The 13379-nt window shown below is 39.5% G+C and overlaps 1 protein-coding gene across 1 annotated transcript in view; it reads right to left on the reverse strand.

The window, feature by feature from the left end:
* LOC102468349 (BDNF/NT-3 growth factors receptor) overlaps positions 1 to 13379 on the reverse strand; it is a 217040-nt gene that overhangs the window by 97884 nt on the left and 105777 nt on the right. The window contains exon 3 of the mRNA XM_014591523.2: positions 12875 to 13005. Within this exon, the coding sequence (XP_014447009.1) occupies positions 12875 to 13005 (131 nt within the window). The remainder of the gene's footprint in view (positions 1 to 12874; positions 13006 to 13379) is intronic.

A 13379-nucleotide genomic window follows, 5' to 3' on the forward strand; every position in this document is an offset into this window, starting at 1 on the left:
TCTTGGGCACACATGCACGCGTATCCGGAGTGAGTATAAGCCACCGGGTCCGGTACTCGAACTGCAGTCGACTACATGGGAGTCCAGCGACATGGCCATTATGCCAACTGCTGGTCTCATTCTTCGTTTACTATCCAAATGAGCAGTGGCCAGGAATCTGGGGCTTGAGTCTCTACTCCCCTGAAGCTATGAAAACTGGGTCTTGTCGGGACCAGCAGTTAGCATAATGACTATGTCGCTGGACTCCCATGTAGTCCACTGCGGTTTGCATCCCGGACCCGGTGGCTTAAAACTCACGCCGGGTGCATGTGCGTGCGTGCCTAAGATCCCGACAGGAGAACAGAGGAGAAGGGATTGTGGCGTGGCCAACCCCCCTGGGGGATGATTTCTCGCTTTCTGTCTCTCTGTCTCTCTCTGTCTGTCTGGCGAGCACACGTGCCCTATAGCAAAAACCTCTCAAAAAAAAAAAAAAAACAACAAAAACAAAAAACAAAATCAAACAAACAAACAAAAAAACTGGCCTTGTCTCATCCCTTTTTGCCCACAGCTTTAGTTAGTCTAGTTTGATCCAAAATGATTCCTGGTTATCCCTCTGGCACAGAGAGAAGTGAAATGCTTACCTTGACAAATTACTTAGGTTAGTTTTAACCATGTCAGTCATTTTTTTGATTGTTTTGTGGGAATATATTTGTGTTTTTAGCTTTTGTTTTAGTTTCATTCTATACAAACATTTATTTCTAATTCTAACTACAATTCGTTGCATAAAAAGAGAAAAATATTAGCAAATCTGGTTGGACTTTAAAAAGTGCCTTAGCAGGTATTTTTAAAATTTAACATAAATTGTTATCCAGTTAATTGAATAAGATGATGATTTATTTCTGTGAGATTTTATATATATATAGATGAGGCAAATATGGATGAGACTTGGAGGAGATGGTGGAATGAGAGTTATCTTCTGCCAGGCCTTTCTCCCTGGCTCAAAATGCAAAGCAAAGCACATACCCCAGAGTATCTCTCTCTCTTAGGCTTGCATTACGCTTTTGAGCATGTGTCTGTCTCTACTACATCTGATAGCATAAGTGCATCCCTGTTCATCTTTTCATCACTGGCTGTCCCGACACAGTGCCAGGTGACTGAAAGGGGCCCTGACACATGCAGCCTGTGCACAGTAGAAATAAAAGATCATGGGGAAGAAATGAAAAGCAAACGATCATCTGAAAAGGTGGAACATGGGCCCAAACAACAAGGGAAAATGAAGGGAGGACCACGAAAAGAAAGCAGGTGGGACAATGCAAGCTTAAGGTGCACTGCCTAATACACTCCTTCCCACCACAGGACAAATCCTCACAAGGATGGTGCTCAACTAGAAGGAGTTCTGACTCTACCCTGGACCTATGAGAACTCTTGTTTTCTCTTCTGTCAATGAGGGCAATTGTATCACCTACTTCACGGGGATACTGGGAGGACAGTTTAAGGTGGTATAAATTGGAATGCCTTCCAAGGCCCTGGTAGAAGGGGAGATTTGGAGATTTGAATGTGAAACCACCACCTGGCCTGCATTTAGTTTGCTCACACAAGAATCCAAGAAGCCCAAAAGATGCATGGAGAAGGTACAGAGGCCAACCTAAGGCACCAGAGCAGTGATGTTGCCAGAGCTCTCACCTCTTCCAGATGGTAATCCAAACTTGTGAAAGTGTCAGGGCTTACCGAGACCCAGCACTTGGCCTGCGATGCTTTCTCAGAGATCCAGTCTCTTTATTCAAAGGCTGCTCTGAGTTGCTGAGATAGCTTATTTCTAAAGCCTCGCCTTATCTTTATCAGTGAAGAAGAGAAGGTGCTAGCCTTTTCAGGTCATTATTGCAAGGCATGACCAAAGTCTGCATGAGTTCATCTTCCAGTCAAGGTTTTCTATGTACTGTTGATTCAAGGATGCTAGATTGCACACGCACATGCATACACATACACACACACACATACTTACTATTTTGTACATTTAAGTACATTCATTTTATTGTTGGCCAAAGTACGTTAATAAAGCTGAAATGTTTTCAAAGAAAAAGGGAATAAGATTGAATGTGTAAGAAATAATAAAATTTAAAAAAATAAGAAAGTTATAGCTTTCCCCAAAAAATGAGAATGCTAGATTGCATGCGTGTATGAGAGAGACAGAAAGAGAAAGAGATGTGAGAAAGAGACAGAGAGGGAGGTAAAGGAGAGGAGGGCAGGGTTTTCTTTTGGGGAGCATAAAGCATCTAATATTTCCACATCTCCAAAGCAAAACACTATGAAAAGAACTAACTCTAATGTCAAAAGCTGTGCTTCAATTTCTGGATTTAAGAGAAGAGATTTCACTATTCATGGGGCAAATGCATCTCACAAATCTGGCTTCATTCTATATGCCCATTCATTTTTGCATGTTGGGTCCTTTTTCTAAATTATGATTCAATTCTATTTTAAGAGTTTTAGAAAATATGGCAGGAATGATTTGGGCAAAACCATCTCCTGAATTTGGCACTTTAAGGACAGAATTTTTCTAAGGGGAAACATTGCCAGACAGCAATCAGAAGCTGGAAAATCCTGCTATCCACCCTCTTTATAAAAATCATCTCTATCTTAGTGCCATGGCTGATTGTCATTTCACTCAATTATGGGAGGCTTGGCTGGTTCTCCAAGTCCCTTGGCAATGCACTGAGGCCATGAATATGGGGTGGCAGCTTCCCTCTCTGACAATTCTTTCCACTTAAGTTTCATTTTGACAAGCATATTTGCCTGATCATTGAGCATTGCTATTTTATTTCTCTTACTGTCCACTTTGTAGCTTCATTTTTTTTTCCATTCCTGGTGAATTTCCTGACTCCAAAGCTGCTATTCTTTCTGAATACTTTCTCAAGGGAGAGGCCTCATGCAGAGCTATGGTGAGATACTGCCTGGAGTAGACACTGCTTCAGAATTGGAATAAGGGAGTGGTGTGAAATGAAGTTCACAAGAGAACTGAGAAACTGCAGAAAGTGAACTAGAGGTAAGGAAAATACAATCAAAGGAAAAATTCATCTGAAATGCTTCAGCAAATACTAAGGCTAATGGGTCTAACAGAGCAATAAGAGGGTTGGTTGAAATTATTATTAATGTTACAGGATATTGTAAGACTTGACAAATTGTCATGTATTTTTGGTACAGGTGGTTTAGGAGAGATCAACTAAAACAGAGATCATATCCTTTTCAAAATAATCATCTCATAGTCTTCTTTTTTATAGTTTAAATAGAAACAGAGTATCTTTTCTAAGATGAAAGATAAATATCTAACAGTCATTAATGGTAAGATCTCACTGTGCACAATGCTCACCATAGTGTTTAAAACATAGAGGGAAATAATAAACTCCCAAACTAGGCAACCAAGATGCATGAGAATGTCTGATTGGTATCTCCAGGTTCTTTTGGTTCAGGATCATTAGGTTGGGATCTATTGCTAAGGAAGACGCTTTACTGTCGTGATATCTTCCAGATGTGCACTGTCTAATATGTTGACAACAGCCATGAGTGGCTAGTGGTCATGAAGTGTGGCTAGTCCAAATTCAGATGTGCTTTAAGTGAAAAGTACACACTAGATTTTGAAAACCTGGTAATAGTAAAATAATGAAAAATATTTTATTGACATTTTTATATTAATAATATATTGAAATGACAATAGGTATGCTGAATTAAGCAAATTAATAAAGTAAGTTTGCTCTGTTTCTTTTCATTTTTAAATGTGCACACTAGGAAATTCAAAATTACAAATATGGCTTGCATTTGTGGCTTACATTATACTTTCATTGCATGGTACTAGTCTGTAAAAGTCACCTCTATATTCATGGGTCAGCCTGCTTCTTGAGAATGTTTGAAAACATTTTTAAAATAAAAAATTGAAGTAGAAACAAGGTAGTCACTCTTCTTATAAGGTTGTTACAGGCAATGAGTAGTCAAGTATTTAGAATAAGTTTTGGTCACAATGCTTCATGATTCTTTTAACTGGTAGTCTTCTCCCCTGCCCCCCAAATGTAGGAAAAATGTCTATCACATTCTTATAACAGTGAACTTTGGAGAAGTGTATTTTAATAATAAATTCAGAGACAGAAAAAACTTAATAGAAATAGAATCTCAGAAACTATGGAGAGTGTAATAAATAGCTCCACAACACCCCTATGAGTGTAAAAACCTAGTAAATGATTGCTCAATAATAATGGTGATCAGAAGTACTCAGGTAGTGCTCAATCTGTGCTGGAAACCAATGCTCTGTATATTTCAACTTGGCTAATTGTAGGTAACTGCCTTTGAAAGAACTTTAATTATCTACCAAGTGATAGTCTCACATACAAGATTCATAGCCAGGGTCTCTCTCTATTTGCACAGTCATGCTGACTCTTAATTCTCAAATGAACAAGTCAACCACCTACATGGTAAGTCTTTGGAAGACAAGAAACTAATTTATATTAACTGTCATAGTAGAGAAATACTGAATCAAAAGAGTGAATCAGAAATTGACCTCCAGACCAGCAGGTGGTGTGGAGGTTAAGACGCTAGGTCCCATAAAGCCAACTGTGCTATTCAAGTCTCAGACCCAGCAGCCTGGGAATCATGCCAGGCACATGTGCGCATGTGCCCAAGATCCCTAGAGGAGAATGGAGGAGAAGGGATTGTAGCATGCCCATCCTTTCTGGGAGATGATTTCTCAATCTCTCTCTCTCTCTCTCTCTCTCTCTCTCTCTGCCTATCCCTCTATGGTGAGTGCACACATTCTATAGCAAAAACTAAAAAAGGAGTTGATCTTCCATGTGTGCAGCTTCAATATATGTATAGGCTTTAAATACACCAGCATATAATTGTCTGAGACAAGTTACTCAACAAAGGCACTGGTGGATCATGATAGACCATGATTTGATTGTGAGTGAGTCCATCACATTAAAGTAAATTAAAAGCAGCACAACTATTTCACTGCATACCTCCCAGAGATACAAAGGTGCAAAACAAATCCTCCAGCTATGTTTGAAGCCAGATAAGAGCTCATTAGAGTGAAATGTACTGTTTTGGCATTAGCTTTTTTGAAAAGATGTGGATAAACTGGAAATACGCCAGAAAAGAGAGCCACCGGAGTGATTAACAAGACAAAAAACAGATCCCTGATCAAAGGTTAAAAGTTGAAGTTACTGGGAAAAGGATACTGATGGAACAACTTAAAAACAGGATCTACTTAATTCAAGTGCATGATATACTTTTACAAGAAAGACATTGCTCCCATCCTTACAGCACATGTGAGTGATCATGTGAGGACACACATACACACACATGCCAGGAAAGAATGCACTCACAGCAAGTAACAATAGAAATCTATGAAGTGATGTCTGGACAACAGAGAGAATAGAGCCTTTTGATAAGATGATGTTCAATGTTCTACAATTTCTGTTTCTGGAGACTTGTAAACTTTGAATTGATTGTGCTTTCTGCAATATTAGCTCCTGTAAGAGCACAGAAACTATTTTTGGGGGGCCACATTGACAAATCTCTTTTTAAATAAATGAATCTTTTCATCATCTATTTTCATTTTGTGAGAACAAGGATTGCATATGCCAATGTAAATGAAAAAAGGAGGACAGAAGCACAGGAAGAGGAAGGAACGGGGGAGAGACTCCACAATTAATCAAGATGTGAGGACTGATAAAACTATCATAGAAAAGAAAGATAATAGCCATCTGTCTTAAAAATAAACTTGTCCATGAAGAGCTCTTGAGTTGATGAACTTTTGATGCTCTTTCTCATCTATTTTTTTTCCCCCTGATGTTTCAGGACTGGAGAGAATGAACTTTGCTTTTTGGGCCTTCTATTGTCTTCATTTGTTTTCTAAGATAACTGAGCCTAGTTGCTTCCTTTTCTAAAGGTGGCTTCTTCTGTACCACGTAGCTACCTTGGATAATTGGATTGCAGATAGGTGGCCTGGCATAAGAACTCAGTGGCAATGCAATGACTAATTGGAATAATTGGACCCACAGTATTTTCTTTCTTGAGGAATCAGCATGTGAGTCATAGAGGCAGTGTGAGCACTAGTTGGGGTGGAAGAAGCAGCCAGATATTAAAGTGCAGTAGAGATGAGAGACAGCTGTACTATGTAGCAGGGAACCCAGAGGAGAATCCCTGTGTCTCCTGCTGAGGAGATGAAGAGACAGTCACGAGCCTGCTACAGATCCCATGGAAGCTTTAGTGGTCTCATTTATTTTTTTATTTCTATTTGTAGGTTTTTTGCTACAGGCCTCATGTGCTCATTGCAGAGAGATAGAGAAAGTGAGAGGGAAAATGAGAAATAACCCCTGAGGGGGATGGCCACATCTCAACCCCTTCTCCTGCCAATATCTTGTACACTCACGCACACATGTCTGCCTGAGTTTCAAACTGCCTGATCTGGAATCGAACCACTATTGGTCACGTAGGAATCCAGAGATGTAATTGCTACACCCTCTGCTGGTCCCTCAAGTGTGTTCAATAGAACTGGTGCTATTTTCCATTTCCAGAGGTGGGAGTGTAGCCCAGGCCAGGATAATCAGATCATTCCATTCTGGCCAGAGTTAAAGAATACCAATTATAGCTCTATATATGTATACAATGACTCAATCATTTCTAAAATTATTTCTCATTTGGTTATATTTTATGTATATATGGAGTGAAATAACCCCTGAGGGGGATGGCCACATCTCAACCCCTTCTCCTGCCAATATCTTGTACACTCACGCACACATGTCTGCCTGAGTTTCAAACTGCCTGATCTGGAATCGAACCACTATTGGTCACGTAGGAATCCAGAGATGTAATTGCTACACCCTCTGCTGGTCCCTCAAGTGTGTTCAATAGAACTGGTGCTATTTTCCATTTCCAGAGGTGGGAGTGTAGCCCAGGCCAGGATAATCAGATCATTCCATTCTGGCAAGAGTTAAAGAATACCAATTATAGCTCTATATATGTATACAATGACTCAATCATTTCTAAAATTATTTCTCATTTGGTTATATTTTATGTATATATGGAGTACGGTGTGTGTATATTTCATGTATATAAAATATATACATTATTGTCACGTTATAATAGTTTCTCTTCAGCTATAAAATTCTATGACATTCATTAGATCATCAAATCATCTCCTTACCTACAGATGCCAACTGCTGACTCCTTATTAAAAAGCTTATTATCTCCAAGGAATGTGTGTCTATCCACCCATCAATCCAGCCATCCATTCCTTCACTCATTTAATGAACACATATTGCATGTTATTACATACTAGGCAATGTGCTGAAAGGACTAGTTCCCATCCTGGAAAAGCTGCTGCCATTCTAATAGAGGAGATAGATGTTCAATGTCATTCACTAAGTAAGCTCAGACACACACAAATAAATATATATAATATATAAAATATGTTGTTATATATGATATTTAATATATAACACATATTTAATATATTATATATAAAATAATCATATACATAATTCTAAAAGCTTGACAAATGCTTTAAAGAACAAATATAGATGCCTTAATAGTGCAGAACATGGAGGATTGACCTACATGGGTAGCAAGCAAAGGAACTCTTCTCAAAAAGTGTCGCACATATGCACTATGGACTAGTACTCACCAATAATTTAAAAAGAAAATGACCATGGCATCTGATAGAGAGTGGATGAATATGGAAGATTTATTGCTGGGCAAAGCAAGCCAGACTATGAAAGAGAGGCATTGCACGTCCCCACTTAATAAATACCGAATGTCTGCACTCTATGGCAGAAATCGTAAGATTGAAAAATATAAAAGCATAGCAAAACACTTGTGTATACTAGAAAAAGTGTTGGAGGATGGTGGAAAAAAATGGGTAAGGGTGAAAAGCAGGTAATCAAGGGGAAAAAGAAAGAGGTAAAACATTAAAGGGACATAAAAATGGAAAATTACCTATTGATGATAATGTGTATGCTAATATCTTTAACTGGACTAATATACAGTGTATTCATGCTGGGAAAATTGACTTTGCAGGCTGTAATAATGTATAGTGATTGAATGTATAAAAATTTTTAAAAGTACTATGTATCAATTTCATATAAAGATATCCATTTATCCCATACTACTTTTAACCCTCAATAAATTTCTTTCACGATTTACCTTTTTTTTTTTTTTGGAGAGATTTTCACTGTAGGGCGCGTGCGCTCGCCAGACAGACAGAGAGAGACATAGAGACAGAAAGCGAGAAATCACCCCCCAGGGGGGATGGTCACGCCACAATCCCTTCTCCTCCATTCTCCTCTCGGGATCTTGGGCACGCACGCACACGCGCCCGGCGTGAGTTTTAAGCCACCGGGTCTGGGACACGAACCGCAGTCGACTACGTGGGAGTCCAGCGACATAGCCATTATGCTAACTGCTGGTTCCCACGATTTACCATTTTTCAGGTTAAAAAAGAGAGAAAAAAGAAGGCAACTTGCCCTGAGAGTTGACAGATGACTGGAGTTATCTGAATGGAGAGGTTGGACCAGGGTCATCCAGACATGGAAATGAAATCAACATGTTGGGTGCTACCTCGGACTTGCTTTGTGATAATGTACTAGAGGGTGTGTCAGCTAACTTTTCCAAACTCTTTGGTGGAGGAAACATTTCCACTGCTGGCAAGAAGAAATTCAGAAACATACAAAGCAAAATCCTAAGTTAGATCCCAGAGAAAGTGTCTGCTAAACTCAGATTTCACCACTTTTCATTCTGTCAAGTCTCCATCCTGTGCAGCACCTCTGACTTGTTTAATTTATGCTTGAGGAAGTCCCTTGACTTATCTCAGTTTTCTCATCTATAAAACATGAGGCACGATATACAAATATATATCCAAGTTCTCTCTCCTATTCAGTGTTTTCTGTTTCTAGAAATATACCTGAGTTCATGGGGAGGGGGAGGAGAAGCCATGAATCCTATGAAGCACACTTGTGGCTATATTTAAAAAATAAAAATCATCATGCATTTATAGTACAAGGAAATGCAGCAATTGTAGCTTGGAAATGCAGGTTGGATAGAGCCAAAAATAGCTAATGCAGCCACAGTTAACACAGGGGAGCTGGGAGAAGCGTTTCCTTGGCAATTGAGTTACTTAAAGGTGAAGTAACTCAGTTTGATCAAAGACTGGTTTCTCTGCTTCTCATCGGCTCCATGGGTTCTTCAACTGTAATTCAGTGTAAAAAAGAAAAAAAAAAAAAAGGGTTGACAAATTTGTTTCACTTAAAAACAAAGGTCATCCAATAATATCAAGGAAAGGGCAATCCAGCTGGATCCAAACAGTGGATACCCTAACAGGAGAAGCATGCCCCTATGTGCTCTTGAAAGCCCTGCACATACCTAAGGATAATGTCCATCCTAAGCAGTTTCCCGTGGGTATCCCTTAAGCCCTTAAACTGTTTGGGCGCATTGACACCAGAATTTACAGGATTCTGACATATGTCAATCTGAATGTAGAGCCTCAGATTTCAAATCAGAGTCAGCTCCTTCAAGAGAAGGAAAAAGGACAATAGCTGCTATTTCTTAGCATGCATAATCAATGCTGCAAGGTTGCTAGGCAACAACAGAAAGGCTGTCAAACATCCTTGGGTGCCTCCAATAAGGGAAGTTAACCCGGCAGCCTCTCCACAGAGGTAAGAGTCTGTGCAGTCTTCAGAAGCAGCATTCTTTTTGCTTTATTCCTTAAAATAAAATGAAATAAAATAAAATATAAAATAAACCCTTTAGGGTGGTCGGGGATGAACAATAACAATTTTTCTCGCAGGCTCATTTAGAGAGACTCTGAGTACCCTTTCAAGATTCTCAAAAATGAGCATGTCATGGCTGTGAGAGGCAGCTGTATGGAAGATCTGGAGGTCATTCTGATCCAATCCACCCTGGACCTCATGGAAGATCTAACTTGTCCCTATGTGGCTACGGCCTGTAAATTCCAGAGAGTTGACATGAGCTTTCTCTCCGAAGCTTGAAATAATTCCAGGAACATAAGCAAAATCTCTGATTTAAGCAACCACTAAAAAAATCATATCCAAGGCCATTGAGATGTGACTTCATAGAGTTGTGACCATAAAGTTAATCTGTAGGCACTTTGTCCTTTCTGTTTGTGATGAGAATTTCAATATGAAGTGGACTAACAAAGTGAAGAAATAAGGACTCGATTAAGGGTTAACCCTTTTTAGCCTTTAAAAAAAATGTTTCAGCAGGGTTGATTCAAGAGCAAACAGTCATAGTAGGTCATTAACTTGCAAACACTTATTTGGCAAAGCCGGGAGGGATGTGAAGACTAGGTCCTGGGTCTGTTTCAGAGGTAAGTAAGGGCTGTGATTGGGATTTAAATCAGAGAACCCTGTCACTGACAATGGCAATGGGAGTTATGCCCAACAAAAGAATACTGTGGATGGGAAAGGAGAATAGCCTAGGGTCTCTTTTAAGCACAACCTATGTGCCAGTGGCTGAACATTATTGTCACTGGTCTACCCTTCATTCTTAGTAGCCCAAGATCTGGAGTCCTGTTTTAGTATGTGCTCAGAAAGAAATGTAATACGTGGGCTGAGGGTTTCCCCGGATTTAGCAATGCAATGCCCTCTTCTTAAGGAGCATTGCAAGGACTGATGAGTTGTCACATAGTAAAGAATGGCACCAAGGTGAAAGGCTGTAACAGAAAGAGGTCTAGTTGGATCACAGTGTTGGACCTATCTCTATAATGACTATCCCTACATGCTCATCTAGAATTCTCTTCTCTTCCAGGATTTTCTCCCATCAGAGACTTCTACTCTGTGAGACCAAAAAGTAAATTCAGAGTCTGAAGGTTCGACTGAGCTTCCTGGGTGGCCTCCACACAGCAGTGCAAAACCTGGACCCAGAACACAAATCCAGGTCTCCTGGTCGATGACACATGGCTAGCTTAGTCGATGAGATGTTCTCTAAGATTCTTCCAGCACTAACATTTTATCAGGCTTTGAATTTGTAAAAACGATAGAGGCATCCTTTGGTCCTATTTATCCAAAAAGAGGAGAAAAAGATAAACTAAGGTGAAAGTGGAGACTGCAGGTATAACATTGCCAAATGTTCTGAACATTTTGTGCTGAAAACAATAGAAATAAACTCTCTGAGTAAATGAAGGAAAAGAAGCAATAATGACAGTAGAAATTGCACATTTCCAGAATCACTGCACCATTCTTCCTTGACACCTTCTACCCTGTTGGACCTCAAATCTCTCTAGAATCTTCCTTCTCTCCCCTCTTCCTTTCCTTTGTCTATCTTAAGGAGATGATGTTTATTTGATTGATATTACATTTACCATCTGGAATAGCCTACCCTTTTTTATTCTAAAGTACAGCTTCTCTTAGAATTTTAGAGTATTGTTCTACCCTGGCTAGTTTATTTCAATGATGAGGAAAACAAAGTTTTTCTATTTGAATGAACTTGAACAGAAATCATTTTGTTGGCAGGACTGATAAATTCCAGAATAATTTTATTTCTCTTCAGCTACCCATTATGTATATATTGAAATATTTTAATACTAACTGTAACAGTAATGAAATATTCACCTGACTTTTACAAGCTAAAAGTGGTTCTGCTTATAACTAGTAAACAAATGACATTCACACAAATGTTCTGTGTTTGGCAGAAATAGAATACAGCAAAAACTCGCTCGTATCATGCCAAGAAGTTAAATTTTATTACATTAACCATGTTCATATTCATTTGGCACTCAATTCCTTTTTTATATATATGCCTCTTTTTAAGTCTTTTACATATATTACCCAATACCTTGGTAACTAAAATAAAAACTTGACAATGCATATGTAAAAGATCTGTTGAAGACTTTTGTACTATTTTTGTTAATGCTTATATTTAAGAGAACTCAGTGGAAACGTTATCCTTTTCAATAATAATATTTATCTTATTGAAAATGAGGTCTCTTTTTTGAGTTAATGGGGACATGACTATAATGAAGCACTCTCAGTTTTTGTTTGTTTGTTTTTAGGTTTTTTTACTGTAAGGCATGAGTGCTCACCAGAGAGACAGAGAGAGACAGTGAAAGGGCAAGTGACTAATCGCCATCCCCCCAGCAGGGATGGCCATGCTGCAATTCCTTCTCCATTCTCCTGTGAGTTTGGGCATGCATGCACATGCATCTGGGTGGTTTTCAAGCTGCTAAGCCTGGAACTTGAACTGTGGTTGGCCATGTGTGAGTACAGTACCTTAACCACAATACCACCTGCTAGCCTCCTCAGACATCTTTATTTTAATAGGAACCCCATGTGTCTTAGCGTGCTGGAATCCACAGGAGATTCAATACCCTCCTTGAAGAAATCATGTCTGTGCTATGTGCAACTCTGGGACCTTGGAACTATTCCAGAGGGGGAAGTGAGAGAACTCAATGGAACAGAGGCTGAGATGGGAAATGTCCATAATTCTCCCTTCCAGAATCTCAAAGATGGTACAAACTTTAGTTAAGCTTGGATAAGCACCAAGAAATTTGAGTAGAAATGTTGAATCTCCAAGATTTAGCTGGTTGAATTGTTTGATCTCACTGACCTCCATCCAGAATGTAGTTAACTTGGACTTGGAAGAGGCACTAAAAACTATTCACAGCCTACAGATTGGTCTGTTGCCTTTGAGAAAAATCTCTGACTGTTGGATGTGCCCAAAATGTCTTTCCAACTGCCTGCTTAGACTTTCCAACTGTCTACTTAGTTATAGGACTTTTAATACAACCACCATAGGAAACATAATTTACTTCTAAATTGGCCACTATAATAAAATAAAGTACAACTTCCACACATTTGTGTGACCATGGATAATGAGACATTCTGGAATGTTCTCTTACCTTCACTGCCACCAAGATCTTGTCCTGCTCAGGACAGAGGTTATAGCATTCAGCTAGGAAAACTTTTCCAAAGGCTCCTTCTCCTAGCTCCCTTTTCAGAACAATGTTATGTCGCTTGATGTGCTGAACAACTGTAAAACAAAGACAGAATGGAAATTGGAATTGAAGCATGTGGAGGTGAAGGCAGAGGGTGGGCAGTCAATGGCCTACACTCTGAGCTTGCAGGCCTAAGAGTCTCTGCACACAGGAAATCAAAGAAGAAGCCCGTTGTCCATCTTCACAGTCAACCGCAAATGGCTGGGAGGAGGTTTCCTCAGCTTATTCTCCAAAACTCAATGATTAGTTTCAATAAAACTAAAGTAGGGGGGTCAGCAGGAGGCATAGTAGTTACATCACTGGACTCCCACATGGCCAGCCATGGTTTGAGTCTCAGGCCCAGTGCCTTGAAAATCATGCCAGGCACATGGGTGTGTGTGTCCAAGATCCCAGGAGGAGACTGATGAGA

The sequence above is a fragment of the Tupaia chinensis genome, unplaced genomic scaffold, assembly GCF_000334495.1.
Source record: "Tupaia chinensis unplaced genomic scaffold, TupChi_1.0 Scaffold000007_1, whole genome shotgun sequence".
Taxonomy (NCBI): domain Eukaryota; kingdom Metazoa; phylum Chordata; class Mammalia; order Scandentia; family Tupaiidae; genus Tupaia; species Tupaia belangeri.